Below are 19,539 nucleotides of genomic sequence, written 5' to 3'. Positions count from 1 at the left end.
ACCAGGCAGCTTTGTATGTTCTCACTTTCTTCCCTTTGTATGTCTGTTTCCTCCTATTTGTATTCTCACTCCCTTACATTGATTTCACTACATTATGTTCCACTCATAATGTCCCTTCCTTCATGAGTCCTTTTCGCGGTCTCAAGATCTCCCTTTCTTTTTTTCTATTGTTGTAGTTTTTATTATCAGTATTTCTCTCCATCACTGCTGTTGTCTTTGTGCCCAGCACTTAAATGCCAGAGACTGCTGATTTACAATCCTGTGACATGATGTCACAGCAATTGGAGCTCCACAGGTGTTTCTGTGTTCTAGGTGGCTCTTTTGTTTATTAACTTTGGAGTATTCAGATTCCAAGATGGCTGATGATAGTTGCATATGCAATACCATGGCGCTAGTGCCCTGTATTTTCCACCTCCCAGTTAGGTAATGGTTCCAGAGATATGATTTAATTGGCAGCAAATAGATTAATAGCACTAATATTAGATGTGCCGATCTCAGCCTGTCGAGTGGTATCTACTACTTATTTCCCTACTCTATCCCCTGCAGTTTACTATTTCTTCCAATCTGTCTCCTGGGGCTCTATGATCCTCCGTCTGTCTAGACCTTGGTGACTGCTAGGTGTGTGAGCATGTAGCCTGGTTTCTATTGGCTGTTTTATTCCCATAGAGCATCAGGGTCTGTGGCCTGAAGTCACCGAGTAGAAAATAGTGTACAGGCTGAGAAGCATCAGTCTGTAAAATCCTCCCCTTCTGCTTTCTCAACCTCTCAATTTGCTCCCGGAGCTACTGAGACTTTGAAAGAGGTCTGTTTGTGTCTCCCAAGTCTACATAAGCCCATATCCTGTCATCTCCACTATCTTGAAGTATGCAATATAATGTCTCCTAATTCTAGTTTTCTGGTCCTGGGCCCCCTCAATGTTAATTTTACCTCACTGTGTGCATTTAACTCTTGGCATCCTGTTTTTTGTTAAATACCTTTTTTAACAAATACACATGAAACAATGGCATGATGCAATCCATATCTGCCGATGCACAGAGTACAATGTGCAATTTACTACTACTGGTTTTTGGTGTGGGGGGCATCATGGCGCACTTAATGCCATGCTTGTCGTGAGTCATCACCACTCCCTACAATCAACACAGGTAATACATTTCAAATGTACTGCTTAAATTATCAAATGGGACATTCCTTGTCACAGAGAATTGTATGTTTATTCCTTGCCAGCTGTATGTTTATGTGAATTATGTTTTGCTCCTCTCTCAGACACCCAGGGGTAAATTGGTTTTCATAACCAAACTGGAACCTTACTGAATAATAAATTACCTTTTTGTTAACATGGCCAGATGAAAGTTCATGGGCCTTGTGATTTGTAGATTTCAATATTGGTGGTATTACAAGGGACAGAAAGTTTAGGTACCACATTTAAATATGTGTGGATAATATTTATTCGCCAAGGTTTGTGGTTACTCTATATTTGCGAACATCAGATGAAGGGAGATTGCTGACTTAAAACATTAAGTATATCAAATTGAAAATATTGAGGCAACTTAATAATTCATTAAGAGGTGTATTAAATGAAACAGACATTCATCCTTTACATTGTATTGATACAGGGCTAGGATGGGATGACCGAAGGAAGATAAAGAGAGTCTGAGATAGAAATTCTGGTGACTATACATAATCGGAGCATAACACATCTTTACTGTCAAGTGCTCGAAGGTGACATGTTGATATTGGTATAAAATTTGGGAATGCAACATAGGCCTTTGACAAATTAGTTACTGAATACATTTTTATTCAAAGTATAATGATGGTGCAGTGCCACGCCACGCCAAAAAGTATGCTGTGCATTTATCATAATTTGCTTGGTCATGTTACAGTCCTGGATGTTGAGGCACGTGGGAGACTGCCTCAGCTTGACGGGCACTGCACTTCTGAGTTTTCTAAATGAATGTCACCGTATAATATGCCTAGAGACACTACGAAAAAAACATTTTGGGATAGGACGACAAATGCACAGACACATGCAATATAAATGCTTGGCCTTAGCAAACTGTATTTTTGTGATTGTTGTTAACATGGATTTGTACTTTGCTAATGACAATAATGCTTGTCATTCAAGCAAATTATTAGATTAGGTTTACAGTGTATATACTAAACACATCAATCAAAACATAAAATATGTGTGGTTCTCAACAAGAAAAAGTCAAACTTACCAAGTTCTTTAAACAAGTCCTTAATGAGAGGAGGTGTCGGACGGCCTGCAAAACTGTCACCTTGCTGAACAAAGGCTTCCTTCACGGTTTGTAATCCGTTTATTATTACAACTTTCGTACTTCCAATATGCATGCCGATAATTTCACCATACTTTTCTGACATCTGAAATATATGCAAATTATTTTAATTAGCCTATTGGGAATGCAATTGTCCACGTGAAGGAGTTACTTACACCCAATTAAATGTTTTCCATTAAACGATATAAGCCTCGAATATGACTGTTGCATTACTGCATAGGATGGCAGGTGGAGCTGGGCTGGAATTGCCCTACGACACTGGCCAAAATTGGTTTACTTATCACTAGGGGCAATCGACTAACAATTTCTTAGAATATATTTTCGAGTAACAATTAATCAAAGAAGTTGACAATCAAAGCAACATAGTCTAGGATTCTTATCCTCCCTTCAAAAGGTCACAATCTCTCTCTCTCACTACTGGGTGGTACATTCAGGGCGAAAGCAAATGGATGAGTTAAACGCCCAAAAAGATATGATTGAAGATTATAGAAAAATGCTCTTCGTATCTGTCATTTCGGTATAACTAGTCGGTTCTAGGAAAGCATTTATTTGTTAATGTGTGGAGCAGTCATCCTTATGTAAACCTGAATACAAATACTGGAATACATTAATAATTGCATCCTTGCCCATAACATAAACCCTCTGAGGGTTTAAGAGTGCTGGCACGTTCATTTGCTGTGCAAATATAGGACCTAAAATCCGGAATTACAAGCGACCAGACTTTGGTATTTTATACTGAAGCCTTTTTTGCAACATGTTAAATGTAACTAGTTTAGTATACAATGCTGCTTCATGTGGACCAAGGCACCACAACTATGGGGGTCATTACGACCCTGGCGGTCTTAAGACCACCAGGGCAGCGGTAGCGGTCGGCCGCTGCCAACTACGGACCGCCAGGACCACCAGATTACAGGTTTTCGTCAGTCTGGCGGTGCTGGCGGTCCTTATCCACCAGGGCTGGGGATTAAGAGTCCCTTCTCTGTCAGCAATTACATGGCGGTATCACCTCCATGTGAAGGATGGTGGAGACAGGGTGCGGGGGGGCAAAGTCCATGCACTTGACATGGGCAGTGCAGGGGCCACCCTGGCCAGCCCCATCACGATGTTCACTGTCTGCTTTGCAGACTCTGTAAGAGGACCAGACTTTGACAAGCGGTGCCTCATGTTCTTTCTTCAGCGCTATCTCACACTAGGATGTTGTTGCTGCATTTTATGTAATCTCAAAGGTAACATATTATTTTTCTCATTTCTTCTACAAACACTTTCTTTTCACTTCAGAGAGTCTGTGTTACAGCATTAAGTGAGAAAGCTCTTCATAGGTACTGATTTGGTCCTTTTTAGGTTGAACGCAAATTCACTTTGACTTGTGGTAAGTATAGTGGGCTTTTAACCACGCCCACTGCACGCCCATCACTTTCGTTCCCGGGCTTGTCTTTCAAAAATCCTTTGTTATCATTGGTAAATGCTTAACGTTTGTCCCTCCTTGGGGCGGTTTTGTTACTGCCTTGCAGACTGCCCCTATTCCATGGATAATTGCTCGACTGCCAATGCGTTTGACTGCGAGCAAACTTCTTTTTCCTTTTGAGTCTCTTCTTCGCAATCATGCTCATGGTGTTTTGAATCGGCTCGCTTATGTAAACTAATGTTTTACTTCTCATTTTCAATTTATGTGGCAAGAAAAGTCCAGTTAGGAACTTACAGCGCTCTAACTGGAGCAAATGTGAGACCCATTGCATTGCAAATGCTAGTTTTACATTGCAGTAGAGCCCACACATACCCATTGGGCATATGTGTGCTCTACATATGCACCACTATTTTTGGAGTGCACCGAGGGGGCATTTTGCCCTTACCCATCCTTGGTGTTGTATTTCCCAGATAGGAAATCGCAATTTGGGAAATGAAAAACTGGCCCATTGTCACAAATGGCATGGGATTTCTTATTTTGATTACCTTATTGCTGTTCCTACTTTGTAGAAGTTGCTATTAGGAAACTGGTGCCAGGTGTAGGTACATTCTGAATTGCGACCTGCAAATTGCGAGTCAGACCGACTCGCAATTTCCGAGTCGCAATTCAGAATGTTGGATGGTGTCCCTGACACCATCTGAGATTCGCAGGGGGGTCGCTAAGGCCCACCTCATGAATATTCATGAGGTGGGTCGCAATTTGCGTCCCCCTTGCGAATGGCGGCCCTCACAGGGATGGTGGCCTGCTGCGGACAGCAGACCACCATGTCTGTGACTGCTTTTTAATAAAGCAGTTTTTTTTTTTTGTAATGCAGCCTGTTTTCCTTAAAGGAAAACGAGATGCATTACAAAAACGAAAAATGAAACGTTTTCGTTTCATTTTTTCAGAGCAGGCAGTGGTCCATAGGACCACTGCCTGCTCTGAAAAAATGTTTGCAGTGCCATTTACAACGGGGAAGGCAGTGGGTTACCACTTTTGCGAATGGGTTACCACCCATTATAAAAGGGTGCAAACTGCGATTGGTTTGCGACCACGTTTGCGGTCCCAAAGCAATCCTGCATTGCACTGCGACTCGCAATTAGGAAGGGAACACCCCTTCCTAATTGCGACTCGCAAACCCGTTTTGCGATTCGGTAACCAGGTTACAGAATCGCAAAACAGGGTTTGTGCATTGCAAAGTGCTTTTTGCACGTCGCAAACAGCGAAATTCTCAGTTTTCGACGTGCAAAAAGCTTTGTACATCTGGCCCTTGGTATCTTGGTACATAGCATTTCATTTCCTAAATAGCGATTTCTATGAAGTCGCTATTTAGGGACTGCAAAATTGCATCTATGTACATCTGACCCTAGGTCCTAACTATTACTACCTAGTGGCAACCTCCACTAGGTAATATATATATATATATATTGCAATCGCTGGTAGGTAATTATCATTAGGACCTAGTTTCCATTGAAAAAGCGTTTTGTAACTTGCCTGTATCTTTGGTGCCCGGTGTTAAATCTTCACAATATTTTCCAAACAAATGTGATGCTCACTTCAGCTGCTGTCTGGAAAGTTACGAGGTGATACATTAAGCGGGGCTAAGAAAAATGTTTTAATTTTAATTTTCATAGGGATTTTGAACACAACCACAGCCCGAACCGCTGGATGGATTTACACCAAATTTGGTAGAAAGCTCTTGGTCCAGAATGCACCCTTTTTGTGATTAGGTGTAAATCCGTTCAGTAGTTTTATACTTATTAAATGAAAACCAAATTGTATATATACACGGATCCTCCATAGATTCGGAGGAAAAGCAAGGACATGATTGGCTGGCCGCAACCTGACAGAAAAGTTGCGCCCACCATTTTGTTTCTCTCATTGCATGGGAGGTGGGAAAAAAAAGGGTTAAAACTTTAAAGGGGTCAGGATACTGGTATCCTGAACCATGGAACACATGGAGGGGTCCCTCAGAGACCCCTCATGGGCAAAAACTGCCCTTTTTCTTGGCTGATCAATCAATCAATCAAAAAATGTATTAAGCGCATGTGATCGGTTCCCGTGTGGAAGGAATACTCGAACGCGTTGGTCAGGTGTGCCAGTGTTTTATTTGAACAAAAGGATAGTCGGTGAGGTATGGTGCAGGTAAGTTTTAAAGGTTTTCTCCTTTGGGTGGTGGGTGATTTCTTGTTGTGGTCGATCTCACTCTTCTCTCTCTTTTGTTTCCTTGGCGTACAGGTGCCCCGGGAGGTACATGAGTAGAGAACAGGGGTTTTGATCTTTCCTTTCTCTTTTCTATTCTCTGCCTGTTTTACTTCACTGTTTTTACAACGGCTATGATATCACTGTCTCTCTTTTGCTGGCTGACTCTCTTGTACATCTGTCTGAAAACCGGTCTTCTGGCCTTTTCCCTCCTTCTGTTGTGCCTCTATAGTTTCTTAGGTGCAGTGCCTTTCAAGTGCCTTAGTCTAAATAAAAAAAGTGCTTCAGTATGCTCGATTCGAGAGGGTGTCGGTGCTCTGTTCCCCCCCCTTTTTTTCCCTTGTTCCTCCCCACCTTAACATCTTCCCCTCCCACCCCTTTCATACATCTCTCTCACTCTCGCTCTCTTTCTTTCTCTTTTCCCCACTCAGGTATGTTATCCCACGCACCTGGGTTAGCCACGCTTCTCCAGAAGCGTGGCGGGCATTAGCGTTTCGTCCTCCCGGCTGCCTGCTCCCGCGGGACCTGTCAGACGTCTCCGGCTGGTTTCTCCAAGTCGCGTTCAGCAGTTGCTGGGTTCGGGTTTCGAAGCGCCACCCTTCTTCCTCTTTGGTGACCTCGGGTAGCCTGATTCTTTTCTCCTCTGGTGATCGTCCGTCCGCTTCCTCCACACCATCGATATCCGCCAGTGCTGTCGGAGGCAAATTTAATCTGGCGGCGGCCCGCCAATCCTGAGAGTCTCACCAATCACCGGACGGGAGGCGGGTCAGGCAACGGTCCCCAGGGGCAGAGTCAGTACAGGACCTGGAAGTGTGCGGGTGATCGCCAATCAACCCGTCACAAACACTCCCCCTAGAGAGTGGACTGTCGAGACATGGAGATGCAGGATACCGGGACAGAAAATCAGCTGTCACCATTTGGCTACCTGGGAAATGCCGGATCTGAAACGAAAAAGGCTGTAAGGAAAGGAACCAGCGCAGCACCTGGGAATTAGTGTCCTTATGATGGGCGAGCCAGGTGAGAGGGGCATGGTCTGTAATCAGGGTAAAAGTTCTGCCAGACAGATAATACCGAAGAGATTCAATAGCCCATTTAATGGCTAAGCACTCCTTTTCTATAGCCGGATAGTGCCGTTCACGCGGGAGAAGTTTCCGGCTGATGTACAGAAGGGGGTGGAGAGACTCATCATCCTGAGGTTGCGTTAGCACAGCCCCAAAGCCCACCTCCGAGGCGTCAGTTAAGAGCACAAAAGGTTTATCAAAATCCAGACAACAGAGGACTGGTGCAGAGGTAAGAGCGGTCTTGAGTTTGTCAAAACTACCCAACTCGGTATCCGAAGGAGGTCTAAGAGTATTGGGACATATCTTTTGCAACAAGTTAGAAAGGGGTTCGGCGATTGTTGAAAAATGGGGAATAAAGTGTCTGTAATAGCCAACAAGCCCCAAAAACGCTCTAATATCTTTTTTCTTTTTCGGATAGGACATCTGGGAAATAGCGTCTAGTTTCTCTACTTGGGGCCTTATTTTACCCCCTCCTACAACGTAACCCAGATATTTAATACTAGTTTGCCCCCGTCTACATTTCTCTGGATTGGCGGTTAACTGAGCTTTTCTAAGGACACTTAAAACGGACTCAAGGTGGGACATGTGTTCAGCCCATGTTTTGCTATAGATAACAATGTCATCCAGATAGGCAGCTGCTTACTGCCTGTATGGTCGTAAAATGTCATCCATGAGCCTTTTGAAGGTGGCAGGGGCCCGTGTAACCCAAACGGCAAGACAGTGAATTGGTATAAGCCTGAAGGGGTGGCAAAGGCTGTTTTTTCTTTATCCTCCTCTCTCAAGGGTATTTGCCAATATCCCTTTGTGAGGTCCAGTGTGGTTAGATATTTGGCTTGACCCAACCTTTCAACCAGCTCGTCAATTCTAGGCATAGGATATGCATCAAAGTATGTTAAGTTATTGACACCCCTATAATCAACACAAAATCGGGTGCTGCCGTCGGGTTTGGGAACTAACACGACTGGCGAGCACCAAGGGCTGGCTGATGGCTCTATAATACCGGCTGCTAATATGGTCTGGACTTCCATCTCTATAATTTTCTGTTTGGCTTCAGGGATGCAGTACGATCTCTGTCAAGATACCGTATTTTCTTTAAGGCGAATGTGGTGTTGTATTAAGGAGGTTCTTCCCGGATATTTGGAAAATACGTCTTGATTTTGGGTCACCACGTGATGTAGCTGGTTAAGGTACTGCCACGTCAGATTAGGATTGATCCAGGGCTTTCCTGGACTAGATACATTGTGGGGTGTAAGGATGGGATACGGAATGTCCGCATTTACCTCGGCGGTGACATAATGGATGGTTTGTCCATCAGTGGGTTCTATCCATTTCTTAAGAAGGTTGATATGATATATCTGTTCTCTTCCGCCATTTTGGGACATGGATAACTTATATGTGGTGGGGTTTATTTGGGCAGTTACTTCAAAGGGACCTTGCCATCGAGCCAATAATTTATTATCAGTGCTGGGGAGTAAGACCAGTGCTTTATCACCAACTGCCAATGTTCTAACAGCACTGTGAGTGTCATATAACTGCTTTTGCTTCTGCTGGGCAGCACGCAAGGCAGTGTGGGCTTCTTCCCATACTGTATTGAGGTTTTCTCGCAAATCTCGGGTATAAGTTAACACATCTTTGACCTCTTCTTCAGTGTCTTCCCATTGTTCCGCTAACATGTCTAGCAACGTACGAGGTTGTCGGGCGAACAACATTTCAAAAGGGCTATGACCTAAAGAGGATTGCATATGGGTCCGGATAGCGTATAGAACCAGAGGAAGTTTCTTTTCCCAATCCTTACCCGCCTCAGATATACTTTTCCATAGGAGAGACTTAATGGTTTTGTTATATCTTTCCACTAGTCCGTCTGTTTGGGGGTGGTATACAGAAGTACGGATTTGTTTCACCTCTAGTGATCGACAAACCTCAGTCATTAGACTGGACATAAAAGGAGTCCCCTGATCCGTTAATATTTCATTCGGGAATCCTACCCTTGAAAAGACCTCTATCATTGCCTGGGCAACTGCTTTTGTATGCATACTGGGGAGGGCAATGGCTTCTGGATATCTCGTGGCATAATCCACTAATACCAATACATACTGTCTACCTCAGGTAGAAGGGGTGAGAGGACCAATAATATCCATTCCAACTCTGGTAAAGGGAATATCTATGACTGGAAGTGGTTGTAGGGGAACAGGTCTTGTATTAGAGGGATTGTATAGCTGTCATTTTGTACACTCGGAGCAATGCCTATGAACCTCTCCATAAACACCCGGCCAATAGAATCGTTTCTTGAGTTTGTCAAAACTACCCAACTCGGTATCCGAAGGAGGTCTAAGAGTATTGGGACATATCTTTTGCAACAAGTTAGAAAGGGGTTCGGCGATTGTTGAAAAATGGGGAATAAAGCGTCTGTAATAGCCAACAAGCCCCAAAAACGCTCTAATATCTTTTTTCTTTTTCGGATAGGACATCTGGGAAATAGCGTCTAGTTTCTCTACTTGGGGCCTTATTTTACCCTCTCCTACAACGTAACCCAGATATTTAATACTAGTTTGCCCCCGTCTACATTTCTCTGGATTGGCGGTTAACTGAGCTTTTCTAAGGACACTTAAAACGGACTCAAGGTGGGACATGTGTTCAGCCCATGTTTTGCTATAGATAACAATGTCATCCAGATAGGCAGCTGCTTACTGCCTGTATGGTCGTAAAATGTCATCCATGAGCCTTTTGAAGGTGGCAGGGGCCCGTGTAACCCAAACGGCAAGACAGTGAATTGGTATAAGCCTGAAGGGGTGGCAAAGGCTGTTTTTTCTTTATCCTCCTCTCTCAAGGGTATTTGCCAATATCCCTTTGTGAGGTCCAGTGTGGTTAGATATTTGGCTTGACCCAACCTTTCAACCAGCTCGTCAATTCTAGGCATAGGATATGCATCAAAGTATGTTAAGTTATTGACACCCCTATAATCAACACAAAATCGGGTGCTGCCGTCGGGTTTGGGAACTAACACGACTGGCGAGCACCAAGGGCTGGCTGATGGCTCTATAATACCGGCTGCTAATATGGTCTGGACTTCCATCTCTATAATTTTCTGTTTGGCTTCAGGGATGCGGTACGATCTCTGTCAAGATACCGTATTTTCTTTAAGGCGAATGTGGTGTTGTATTAAGGAGGTTCTTCCCGGATATTTGGAAAATACGTCTTGATTTTGGGTCACCACGTGATGTAGCTGGTTAAGGTACTGCCACGTCAGATTAGGATTGATCCAGGGCTTTCCTGGACTAGATACATTGTGGGGTGTAAGGATGGGATACGGAATGTCCGCATTTACCTCGGCGTTGACATAATGGATGGTTTGTCCATCAGTGGGTTCTATCCATTTCTTAAGAAGGTTGATATGATATATCTGTTCTCTTCCGCCATTTTGGGACATGGATAACTTATATGTGGTGGGGTTTATTTGGGCAGTTACTTCAAAGGGACCTTGCCATCGAGCCAATAATTTATTATCAGTGCTGGGGAGTAAGACCAGTGCTTTATCACCAACTGCCAATGTTCTAACAGCACTGTGAGTGTCATATAACTGCTTTTGCTTCTGCTGGGCAGCACGCAAGGCAGTGTGGGCTTCTTCCCATACTGTATTGAGGTTTTCTCGCAAATCTCGGGTATAAGTTAACACATCTTTGACCTCTTCTTCAGTGTCTTCCCATTGTTCCGCTAACATGTCTAGCAACGTACGAGGTTGTCGGGCGAACAACATTTCAAAAGGGCTATGACCTAAAGAGGATTGCATATGGGTCCGGATAGCGTATAGAACCAGAGGAAGTTTCTTTTCCCAATCCTTACCCGCCTCAGATATACTTTTCCATAGGAGAGACTTAATGGTTTTGTTATATCTTTCCACTAGTCCGTCTGTTTGGGGGTGGTATACAGAAGTACGGATTTGTTTCACCTCTAGTGATCGACAAACCTCAGTCATTAGACTGGACATAAAAGGAGTCCCCTGATCCGTTAATATTTCATTCGGGAATCCTACCCTTGAAAAGACCTCTATCATTGCCTGGGCAACTGCTTTTGTATGCATACTGGGGAGGGCAATGGCTTCTGGATATCTCGTGGCATAATCCACTAATACCAATACATACTGTCTACCTCAGGTAGAAGGGGTGAGAGGACCAATAATATCCATTCCAACTCTGGTAAAGGGAATATCTATGACTGGAAGTGGTTGTAGGGGAACAGGTCTTGTATTAGAGGGATTGTATAGCTGTCATTTTGTACACTCGGAGCAATGCCTATGAACCTCTCCATAAACACCCGGCCAATAGAATCGTTTCAGTACAGCTTCCTCTGTTTTCTCTCTTCCTAAATGGCCTTCCCCATGATCCCCATGTGCTAGCTGTAATACCTGTTGGCGGTGGCTACGGGGAACCACTAGTTGCAGGGCATTCCCTCTTGAATTGTTGGGTTTCCTATACAATAGATTATTTTAGATCAGGAATCTGGGACCTACCCCTTGTACTGCCCCGACGGTTGCCTGTTGCCATGCATGCTTCAATGTGGGGTCTTCATTCTGACTCTGTCGGCAATCCCCAGTGATCGTACAAACTGTTCCAGCATTTCTAAGTTTTTCCGGGAAGGCGTTATTCTGCCCATAAGAACGCCGTTGCTCCCTTTTTTTGTCTCCTACTGAGATTAACCCGTACGGGTTTTAGGTCCTCTTAAACCACCCCACTGGGTGCCTCCTTCCACCAATCTCTAAACACATGCTCCTGTCCAGCCTTCTCTAATAAAGAAGGAAATCCCTCATAGTCAGTCCCTAGTATAATGTCTTCCTCCAACTTAGAGAGTACCCCGACCTGTAATTCCTCAGGTTGTTCACTCCATTTCAACCAGATCGTGGCAAGGGGGTAGTATTGTCGATCACCGTGTACACAGGTGATGAGTACTTGAGTTTCCGGATCTTCCTGACCTGGTAATACCAGATTCACTCTGATAACACTCTGGCTGCAGCCTGAATCAATTAACGCTATTCTTTCTATACCATTGACAAGGATAGGGAGGGTATATTTGGGTTTTACACCTCCCGTCCAAAATACTTTCCCTTTAGTCAGGCCTATCTCCATGGGTTCTTCTGCGTCTTTTCTTTGAGGGCAATACCTGGCTATGTGGCCCCATTCAGAGCAGTTGTAACATTGTGGGCCTGTACCGGGGTATCCGGAACCGACTGGGCCCATAGGTTGAGGGCGGTCAGAGCCATGGCTCGCCACAGGTCGATAGGGAACAGTTCTAGATACACCTGGTCGGATTGGAGGGGGAGGAGCTTTTCTTCCGGTAGCGCTGAAGTCCGGACTCCTATGATACGCACAGGCTAGATCCATAGCCGTTTCATTAGTGAGACCAGGATGTTGCTGTACCCAGTTGCGAGTAGTAGAAGGTAATGCGTCTAGGTATTGCTCTAAGACTATAATATCAAACATTTCTTCCCTGGATTTTTCTGAGGGATGTAGCCACCTGCCAGCTGCATGTTGCACGTGGTAGTATAAAGTGCGAGGGTTCTCCTTATGCTGCCATTTCTGAATCTGGTTCGGTAGCTTTCACTGTCGAAGCCCACTCTTTCTAGAATGGCTTTCTTGATGTCTCTATAGGGAAGAGTCCCACTTGGATTAATTGCTTGATAGGCAGACTGCAGGTGACCAGTGAGAAGCGGGGCGATGTACTGGCCCCATTTATCCTCGGGCCAATTAGCTGTGCTAGCTACCCTCTCAAAGTTTGTGAAGAATGAGTCGGGGTCTTCCTGCTCCTGATACCGCTGCAACACACTGCTCGGTACATTAGGGTGTACTTTAGTATGGGCGATAGTGTCTGTCAGCTTCCCCAATGCGGTCTCATGCACCAGCTGATTATTGGCCATAATTGTGGCCTGACTCTTAAGAGCAGTTTGTAATGCCTCCCGCTCCTCATTGGCCTCTTTCATTTGTTGTTACCGTATTAACTGTAGGTGGCGTTGTCCTTCATCTAGTTGTGCAATTACATCGGCCATGGTTGCCTTTTCTTCCATGGCGGGGATACTTTCAGATCCCACTTCTGACACCACTTGTGATCGGTTCCCGTGTGGAAGGAATACTCGAACGCGTTGGTCAGGTGTGCCAGTGTTTTATTAGAACAAAAGGATAGTCGGTGAGGTATAGTGCAGGTAAGTTTTAAAGGTTTTCTCCTTTGGGTGGTGGGTGATTTCTTGTTGTGGTCGATCTCACTCTTCTCTCTCTTTTGTTTCCTTGGCGTACAGGTGCCCTGGGAGGTACATGTGAAGAGAACAGAGGACATAGGTTAAGTGGAGGGTTTACTTTTGGGGTTTTGATCTTTCCTTTCTCTTTTCTATTCTCTGCCTGTTTTACTTCACTGTTTTTACAATGGCTATGATATCACTGTCTCTCTTTTGCTGGCTGTCTCTCTTGTACGTTTGTTCTGAAAACCGGTCTTCTGGCCTTTTCCCTTCTTCCGTTGTGCCTCTATAGTTTCTTAGGTGCAGTGCCTTTCAAGTGCCTTAGTCTAAATAAAAAAAGTGCTTCAGTGTGCTCGATTCAAGAGGGTGTTGGTGCTCTGTTTCCCCCCCTTTTATTCCCTCGTTCCTCCCCACCTTATCATCTTCCCCCCACCCCTTTCATACATCTCTCTCACTCTTGCTCTCTTTCTTTCTCTTTTCCCCACTCAGGTATGTAATCCCACGCACCTGGGTTCGCCAAGCTTCTCCAGAAGCGTGGCGGGCATTAGCGTTTCGTCCTCCCGGCTGCCTGCTCCCGCGGGACGTGTCAGACGTCTCCGGATGGTTTCTCCGAGTCGCATTCGGCAGTTGCTGGGTTCGGGTCTCGAAGCGCCGCCCTTCTTCCTCTTTGGTGACCTCCGGTAGCCCGATTCTTTTCTCCTCTGGTGATCGACCGTTCGCTTCCTCCACACCATCGATATCCGCCAGTGCTGTCGGAGGCAAATTTAACCTGGCGGCGGCCCGCCAATCCTGAGAGTCCCACCAATCACAGGACGGGAGGCGGGTCAGGCAACGGCCCCCAGGGGCAGAGTCAGTACAGGACCTGGAAGTGTGCGGGTGATCACCAATCAACCCGTCACAGTGCACTACTCACCCGTCGGGGTCTCAAGGTGCTGAGGGGGGATGCCGTTCACTGCTCAAAAAGCCATGCCTTGAGGTGCTTTATGAAAATTAGGAGGTCCTGGGTCTTGCGTAGGTTGGTGGGGAGGGAGTTCCAGGTCCTGGCGGCGAGGTGGGAGAAGGATCTGCTGCCGGAGGTGGGGCGTTGGATGCGGGGGACTGTGGCGAGGGCCAGGTCAGCAGAGAGTCAAGTGGGTGTTTGGAAGTTTACTCGTTCGTTGAGGTAGGCTGGTCCAATGTCGTGGAGGGATTTGTGAGCGTGAATAAGGACTTTGTAGATAATCCTTTTGCTGATGGGCAGCCAGTGTAGGGATCTGAGGTGAGCGGAGATGTGTTCGTGGTAGGGGAGGTTGAGGATGAGACGTGCGGCTGCGTTCTGGATTCGCTGAAGTTTTTTCTGAAGCTTGGCTGTGGTACCAGCATAGAGGACATTGCTGTAATCCAGTCTGCTGCTGATGAGGGCATGGGTGACCGTTTTTCTGGTTTCTAAAGGAATCCATTTGAAAGTCTTGCGTAGCATGCGAAGGGTGTTGAAGCAGGAGGATGATATGGTGTTGTTTTGCTGGGCCATGGAGAGAGATGAGTCTAGGACGATGCCAAGGTTGAGTGCGTGGGTGGTGGGTGTTGGGGGTGGTCCGAGGGCGGTGGGCCACTAGGAGTCGTCCCATGCTGTCTTGTTGGGGCCGAAGATGATGATTTCTGTTTTGTTGGAGTTAAGTTTGAGGTGGCTTGCTGTCATCCATTTGGCGATGTCAAGGAGTCCGGCATGCAGATTTGTCTTGGTGGTGGAAGGGTTCCTGGTGAGGGAGATGATGACCTGGGTGTAGTCTGCGTAAGAGATGATGGTGATTCCGTGGGGGGCGGAGGATGTTGGCGAGGTGGGCCATGTATATGTTGAAGAGGGTGGGGCTGAGGGAGGCTCCTTGGGGGACCCCACAGATGATCTTGGTGGCTGGAGACCGGAAGGGAGGGAGGCAAACTCTTTGGGTTCTTTCAGCGAGGAAGGAGGTGAGCCAGTCTAGGGCCTTGTGTCGGATTCTTGCATCTAAAAGGCGTGCGCGGAGGGTCTGGTGGCATGCAGTGTCGAAAGCTGCAGGATGAGGGCGACGGTCTCGCCCTTGTCCACTCTGGTTCTGTGTTGCATGTGCAGGCTATGAGGGCGGTTTCAGTGCTATAGTTCTTGCGGAATCCATATAGGGAGGCGTCGAGTTTTTTGAGGAGCGCGTTGACTTCAGCGTGCTTCCAGACGTCTGGGAAGGCTGCAGTGTCGAAGGAGCTGTTGATTACGGAGCGGAGCTGGGGGGCGATGATTTGGCTGGCCTTGTTGAAAATGTGGTGGGGGCAGGGGTCTGTGGGGGAGCCTGAGTGGATGGATTTCTTGTTTTTTTCGGTTTCTTCGTCGTTGGTTGGGGTCCAGGTGTGTAGTTGGTTGGTGTGGGAGGGCGTTGTGTTGTTGGTCGTGTCATTGGTGGTGATGGTGGGTGCTGATGCTGTGAAACTGTTGTGTATGTCTACGATTTTGAGGTAAAAAGTAGTTGGAGAGGGAGTTGCAAAGGTTTTGGGTGTGAGGGGGGTTGATGGTGCTGGATTTGGGTTTGGTGATCTCTTTGACGATGGAAAAGAGTTCCATGCTGTTGTGAGAGTTGTTGTCTATGCGTTCTTTGTAGAAGGACCGTTTGGTGGTCCGGATGAGTTTGTGGTATTTGCTTATGGCTGTTTTGAGGGTAGAGAAATTGCTCATTGAGGGTTCTTGGCACCATGCTTTCTCAATTTTGCAGCATTCATGTTTGCAGGCTTGGAGTTCTGTGGTGAACCAGGGGGTGGGCTTGATGGTGCGGGTGTTGTTTCTTTTCAGTGGGGCGAAGGAGTCTGTGCAAGTTGTTAACCATTGTGTGAGGTTGTGGGTGGCAGTGTTGGGGTCGTTGGTGACGGGGTGGAGCTTGTGTGAGCTTGGCGATCAGGTGTTCTTTGGAGATCTTGTCCCACTTTTGGTAGGGTGTGGTGTGTTGTTTGTGGTGGGTGGGGGGTTTCATGAAGGAGAAATGGATGCAGTGGTGGTCAGTCCAGTGGAGTTCGGTGGTGTGAGTAAAGGTGACGTGGCTGCTGTAGGTGAAAATTGCATCAAGCGTGTGTCCTGCCGAGTGACGTGACCAGTTGCTTGAGGCCGAGGTTCGTGAGGTTGTTCAGCAGGGCTGTGGAGTTGCAGTCATGGGTGCTTTCCAGCTGAAAGTTGAGGTCACCAAGGACTATGTAGTTTGTGGAGGTGAGGGCGTGGGAGCTGATAGTATCTGCGATGGCGTCGCAAAATGGGGGACGGGGTCCTGGTGGTCTGTAAATGAGGGATCCTCTAAGGGTGGTGTTGGCGTTGATGTGTATTAGTGTAGGTGTTCTGCGCTATCTAGGGTATCATTGGTGTTGTAGATTTTGATGGTGTTTTTGTGTATGATGGCGATACCGCCTCCTGGCTTGTTTATGCGGTCTCTACAGGAGATTTTGTAGCCTTCTGGGATGGATATGGCTATGTCGGATTCTGATGAGGGGTTTATCCATGTTTCCATGAGGAAGGCGATGTCAGGGGAGTATGATGTGATCAGGTCCCTGAGCTCGATGGCGTGCTTGTGGACAGAGCGGGTGTTAAGGAGGATGCAGTTAAGGTGGTTGCGGGGGTTGGTGTTGTTGTGGTGCGTGTTGGTGTTGTTGGAGTTTGTGTGAGTGCAGGAAAAACGGCATGAGTGGCATGGGTATGGTCCATGTGTGTGCTTGAGGTTGGCCTGGGCGCAGGTGGGATGCTGGCCTGGGTTGAGGGTGTGGAGTTTTGTGGGGGAGCAGTGCTGCTTCGGGGGGTCGGAGCAGTGACGGCCACGGTGACCGGAGCAGACAGGCTTGACTCTGGCACGCCAGCAGCACACCTGTGCAGCAGCCATTAAGAAGGGGAGGAGGGAGAGAGGAGCAGCTTGGAGGCGGGAGGGAAGGACCAATGGGGCGCGAGGGGGGCGGGCCGCAGGGGACGCAGCGGCAGGGATTGGGAGACCGGTAAGAGACGGCTGGAAACAGGCGGTGCAAACAACAGGGGCAAAACAAAGTGGAATTCAAAAAGGGCACAGGAGCATATAAAAACAGTGCAGAAAACAAAAAACGGTTTACAAGTAACGAAAATACACGAAATACAGAGTGCAGAGCACAACTAGATACGTCTACCACTAGGCACCAGGGATGAGGCGCAGGCGGGTGCCTGCGGGTGGGGGAGGGCCTTGAACTTCTTCTAGCAGCAGACGGCGGGGTCAGGGGCACGGAGGCAGGCTGGTGGAGCCAAAGTGGACTCCTGGCCAAAAACGGGTCAGGGTGTCACACAGGTCTCCGTGCAGCGGCCACCATTAAGAAGGGGAGGTGGGAGGGAGGAGCAGCTGGGAGGCAGGAGGGAAGGACCAATGGAGGCGCCAGGGGGGTGGGGCCGCAGGGGACGCAGTGGCAGGGATCGGGAGACCAACAAGAGCCGGCAGGAAACGGGCGGTGCAAACAACAGTGGCAAAACGAAGTGGAATTCAAAAAGGGCACAGAGGCATATAAAAACAGTGCAGAAAACTAAAAACGATTTACAAGTAACGAAAATACACGAAAAACAGAGTGCAGAGCACAACTAGATACGCCTACCACTAGGCACCAGGGATGAGGCGCAGGCGGGTGCCTGCGGGTGGTGGAGGGCCTCAAACTTCTTCTAGCGGCAGACTGCGGGGTCAGGGGCATGGATCCAGACTGGTCGAGCCAAAGTGGACTCCTGGCCAAGAACAGGTCAGGGCGTCACACAGGGCTCCACGCAGCGGCCGCCATTATGAAAGGGAGGTGGGAGGGAGGAGCAGCTGGGAGGCGGGAGGGAAGGACCAATGGGGGCGCGAGGGGGGCAGGGCCGCAGGGACACAGCAGCAGGGATCGGGAGACCGGCTAGAGCCAGCTGGAAACAGGCGGTGCAAACAACAGGGGCAAAACGAAGTGGAATTCAAAAAGGGCACAGAAGCATATAAAACAGTGCAGAAAACGAAAAATGATTTACAAGTAACGAAAATACACGAAATACAGAGTGCAGAGCACAACTAAATACGTCTACCACTAGGCACCAGGGATGAGGTGCAGGCGGGTGCCTGCGGGTGGGGGAGGGCCTTGAACTTCTTCTAGCGGCAGACGGCGGGGAGAGGGGCACGGAGGCAGGCTGGTGGAGCCAAAGTGAACTCCTGGCCAAGAACAAGTCAGGAGGTCAGACAGGGCTCCGCGCAGCGGGCTCCATTAAGAAGGGGAGGTGGGAGGGAGAAGCAGCTGGAAGGCGGGAGGGAAGGACCAATGGGGGTGGGGCCACAGGGGACGCAGCAGCAGGGATCGGGAGACCGACAAGAGCCGTCTGGAAATGGGCGGTGCAAACAACAGGGGCAAAACGAAGTGGAATTCAAAAAGAGCACAGGAGCATATAAAAACAGTGCAGAAAACGAACAACGATTTACAAGTAACGAAAATACACGAAATACAGAGTGCAGAGCACAACTAGATACGCCTATCACTAGGCACCAGGGATGAGGCGCAGGCGGGTGCCTGCGGGTGGTGGAGGGCCTCAAACTTCTTCTAGCAGCAGACGGCGGGGTCAGGGGCACGGAGGCAGGCTGGTGGAGCCAAAGTGGACTCCTGGCCAAAAACAGGTCAGGGTGTCACACAGGGCTCCGTGCAGCGGCCACCATTAAGAATGGGAGGTGGGAGGGAGGAGCAGCTGGGAGGCAGGAGGGAAGGACCAATGGAGGCGCCAGGGGGGTGGGGCCGCAGGGGACGCAGTGGCAGGGATCGGGAGACCAACAAGAGCCGGCAGGAAACGGGCGGTGCAAACAACAGTGGCAAAACGAAGTGGAATTCAAAAAGGGCACAGAAGCATATAAAAACAGTGCAGCAAACTAAAAACGATTTACAAGTAACGAAAATACACGAAATACAGAGTGCAGAGCACAACTAGATACACCTACCACTAGGCACCAGGGATGAGGTGCAGGCGGGTGCCTGCGGGTGGTCGAGGGCCTCGAACTTCTAGCGGCAGACGGCGGGGTCAGGGACACGGAGGCAGGTTGGTGGAGCCAAAGTGGAGTCTTGGCCAAGAACAGGTCAGGGGGTCACACAGGGCTCCACGCAGCGGCCACCATTAAGAAGGGGAGGTGGGAGGGAGGAGCAGCTGGGAGGCAGGAGGGAAGGACCAGAAGAGGCACGAGGGGGGCAGGGCCACAGTGGCAGGGATCGGGAGACCGGCTAGAGCCGGCTGGAAACAGGCGGTGCAAACAACATGGGAAAAATGAAATGGAATTCAAAAAGGGCACAGGAGCATATAAAAACAGTGCAGAAAACGAAAAACGA

The 19,539-nt window shown here is 47.9% G+C and overlaps 1 protein-coding gene across 1 annotated transcript in view; it reads right to left on the bottom strand.

Moving 5' to 3' along the window:
• LOC138293369 (cytochrome P450 2J2-like) overlaps positions 1-19,539 on the bottom strand; it is a 296,940-nt gene that overhangs the window by 129,122 nt on the left and 148,279 nt on the right. Inside the window, exon 2 of the mRNA XM_069232565.1 lies at positions 2,217-2,379. Within this exon, the coding sequence (XP_069088666.1) occupies positions 2,217-2,379 (163 nt within the window). The remainder of the gene's footprint in view (positions 1-2,216; positions 2,380-19,539) is intronic.

The sequence above is a fragment of the Pleurodeles waltl genome, chromosome 4_2 (genome assembly GCF_031143425.1).
Source record: "Pleurodeles waltl isolate 20211129_DDA chromosome 4_2, aPleWal1.hap1.20221129, whole genome shotgun sequence".
NCBI lineage: Eukaryota > Metazoa > Chordata > Amphibia > Caudata > Salamandridae > Pleurodeles > Pleurodeles waltl.
The sequence above is the reverse complement of the archived record's forward strand: the minus strand, read 5'-3'. Positions and strand labels throughout refer to the sequence as shown.